At 43.0% G+C, this 3,217-nt stretch overlaps 1 protein-coding gene across 2 annotated transcripts in view; it reads left to right on the top strand.

The window, feature by feature from the left end:
- The first annotated feature begins 717 nt into the window (after positions 1-717).
- LOC109854585 (tyrosine-protein kinase Drl-like) overlaps positions 718-3,217 on the top strand; it is a 69,194-nt gene continuing 66,694 nt past the window's right edge. For both annotated transcript variants that reach the window (XM_020427820.1, XM_020427819.1), the window contains exon 1: positions 718-1,279. In XM_020427820.1, the coding sequence (XP_020283409.1) occupies positions 1,009-1,279 (271 nt within the window). In that variant the 5' untranslated portion in view covers positions 718-1,008. The remainder of the gene's footprint in view (positions 1,280-3,217) is intronic.

The raw sequence follows: 3,217 nt of genomic DNA, 5'->3' as shown, positions 1-3,217 counted from the left end.
TCTCTCCCCCTTTTCCGTCTATATTTTAACGCATTGTATGTAAATCTATTCTGTATATATATATATATATATATAATTCAAATTCTGATCTCCAGATAACTTGTGAATTACTCTATTTGCAATCTCAAAAAAGCGAAAGAGAGAGAGAAGGGGAGAGAGATACTGTTATAATTAATCTTGACGACCCAATCATTAATCTAACGAGATGATTACACGAGCGATAAATAAACCGTCGTGACTCTCTCGCGACAACTTGTAGCAACTTGTTTATCTCGCGGGATTTTGCCCCGGGGAGGGGACAAAATGTTCTCCGAGAAATAGCGCACAAACTCCGGACCTAGCCGCGGAAAAAGCCTCGCTTCGCGGACAGTAGGAGATGGTTTTTGCGCAATCCGCGACGATGCATATTCTCTCACAATTTTCACACAGTCCACCTCGCGCCCATTTTCGCAATGTTTATCCGACTGTCTGTTTTCAGTGGCGCAACTTATACCTTACCCCGGGATTTGCGATGCATACTCACGCACGCACTGTTTTTCTAGCGATCCGTCATAGCGTACGTACGTACGTACGTACATACGGATGTAATGCCGTTTTCATCGCTATATACAGACCCGGAGAACCCGTAGGGCATAGGCGCAGGCGCGACGAGTCGCGTCGCGACGCGAAAACGAGGGACGCCCGGCGTCGTTGACTCAGTCGAGCACCGACGTCGACTGCGATGACGTCGCGTCTCTTGTGCCGCTCTCATCTCGCTGTCATCGTGGATCGCACAGCCATGTGATCGTCTTCCCCTCCCGATACGAACGACTCACGAGCGGATTCTCAGTGCGAATTTCGCAACGCGCTTCGACAATCGCCGAGGGGCGATCACGTTTTTCTTTTCCCACGTATCGAGATGAAAATTTTATTTACGACAATTTTTTTTACGACAACTTCCCACGGCGCTGAAGAAACTCGAAGAAGACTTGAAAGAGCGGCGTGGGAGAGAAATGGCGGAGCACGCCGATGAATGGTACCACGTGCGAATCGGTGCCGAAGACAGCGACGGGACTTTTCTGCGGTTCTTCTTCGCGACGTGGTGCTAAGATTGCGAACCACTCGGACAGGTGCGTGAAAAACAGTGGTGGAGCGTACGGAGCATGTGAGACAATGCGGTGGTGTGGCGGTCCTTGCGACCTCCTGCGTCGCAAGTTCTTCGTCCTCCTAGTCCTGATTGGCTGCAGCGATGGCTATCTCAATATATTCATCAGTCAGTCGCAAGTCATGAAACTCTTGGGTACGTATACAATCGTTACTTTTCTTCTTCTCTTGTTTTTTTTTTTTTTTTTTTTTTCTGATCGAGAACATTTCATCGAATATAAATTGCATCTAAAAAAAACATGAAAAAAATTTGAAGTACAATATTATTCATATATTTATTTTATCGATATCTATTTTATTTACGTGTTTATTTTTAAAACGGTTCGATTAATCGAGAAAAACGCAACTGTTATTGCACGAACTTACTCGTATTATAACTGAATTATTTAAACCGTAGATCGTTGTAAACCGCTTAAAAAAAAAAAAAAAAAATTATTAAACAAACTTGACGTACTCGCACTCGTTTACATATATATGTGTTTTTCATCGGACATCTGTGGATAAACTTTAATTATTTTCCCGGATTTATTAACGAAGCGGTCCGTTTCTTGCGGAGCAATCTTTTTCTCATCGCGCCGTGTCATCCTAACGTCGCACGAGCGACTACTATTTGCAACAGGGCGTTATAAAACGCTCAATCCCCTTCCCATCCCATCCCACTTCTTCGCGCTCCGGCGTTACTTTTTCCATTCGATCTAAAACCGTAGCCCGTGCGTACGTTTCTCCAGCCCGGCAATAAACATGAAAATTCCCCGGTGATGTTCGTTAACAGATCCCATTACAATCGCGGGCGTGGTATTTTCTGAGAGCAAACAAAAGCGAACAAACACAAGCGCGCGAAAAAAGAGTTGACAGAGGGAATCTGTAACAATTGCCGATGCGTATCTCTGTAAGTTACAATTGACAATAAAAAAAAAAAAAAAAAAAAAAAAAATACGCGTCGCACAAATGATTCGAAAAAAAAAAAAAAAACAATAAGACTTTAAAAGGAGTCGAAAAATTAAAACCCTTTTAATTCACGAAAGAGAGAAATTAAAAACCTTTCCGTCATCGAAATAAAATCTCGCATTTTATCGCGCGCGCGTGCTCTCTAAATTTCTCAAAGTGCAAAAGTGCATGAGCTCGCGAAACACCGAGCAAATCGCTCGGGTTAGAGTGACTTTTCGCTCATGCGGAGTGAATTCTTCTTTCACTTTCCGTTGCGAAATGAATATTTCACTCTGGGTCGCGAATACGTTCGCTCCGCGATGCAAAGCGCGGAGTGAATATTTTTCATTCGCGCGGAGAACGAACACACGAGCGTGCGTGTATCCGCTATATATATATATATATATAAGTACTATATATAAGTACTCGGTTTTGTGATAAACTCAACGCCTAGAGTTTTAGTAATTGAATCAATAGAACACGGGAGAGCCGGCAAGCGGAGATTGTTCCGATTGATCTTTCGGGACCGAAACGATTTCTCACGGAACGGCTTTTGTGGTCCGCGAATTAGAATAAACTCGAGAATTAACGGAGATAGACTTATTCGAGGACGTGATATTGCAAGAATAAACGATTGGTTTTGCAATAATGAAATTATTCATCGAAAACGAGCGACACATTCTACGGTCCGGAGTTAAACACTTTTTTGTTCTGTCAAATTTGTTGAATTTTCGCTAATCACGAGTGGCGTGCCGCTTTTCATTGTTGCGAGATTATATATCGAATCGTGAGACATCGAGAAATTTAGAGAGCGTGTTGTTTGTAAAATTGAGGGGAAAATGTATTTTTCTCCTCTCTTCTATCGTTTCTCGCGTCGCATCGATCGTTTCTTTTATTTTCGCGAGCGCGAACAACAAAGGTTCAAAACGTTAACACACAAATGTAATGTGCTAATTAGCACGCTGTGCATTTCGAAATCTCTTTTCGCGTTTCGCAATTGCGCGCAGGCGGTTTATATTTGCACATCACCCGTTTGTGCTCCCTTATTCCAATTCTGCCTTTTTAGCGCTCACATCACTTTGCATCCCCGGAGCACAATTAACGCGATTGTAACATGCACAGAGAGAAAGAGAGAGAGAGAGAGAGA

This window comes from Pseudomyrmex gracilis, unplaced genomic scaffold, assembly GCF_002006095.1.
Source record: "Pseudomyrmex gracilis isolate BER0280 unplaced genomic scaffold, ASM200609v1 scaffold_70, whole genome shotgun sequence".
NCBI lineage: Eukaryota > Metazoa > Arthropoda > Insecta > Hymenoptera > Formicidae > Pseudomyrmex > Pseudomyrmex gracilis.
Note: the sequence above shows the minus strand (reverse complement) of the source record. Positions and strands in the feature narration are given on the sequence as shown.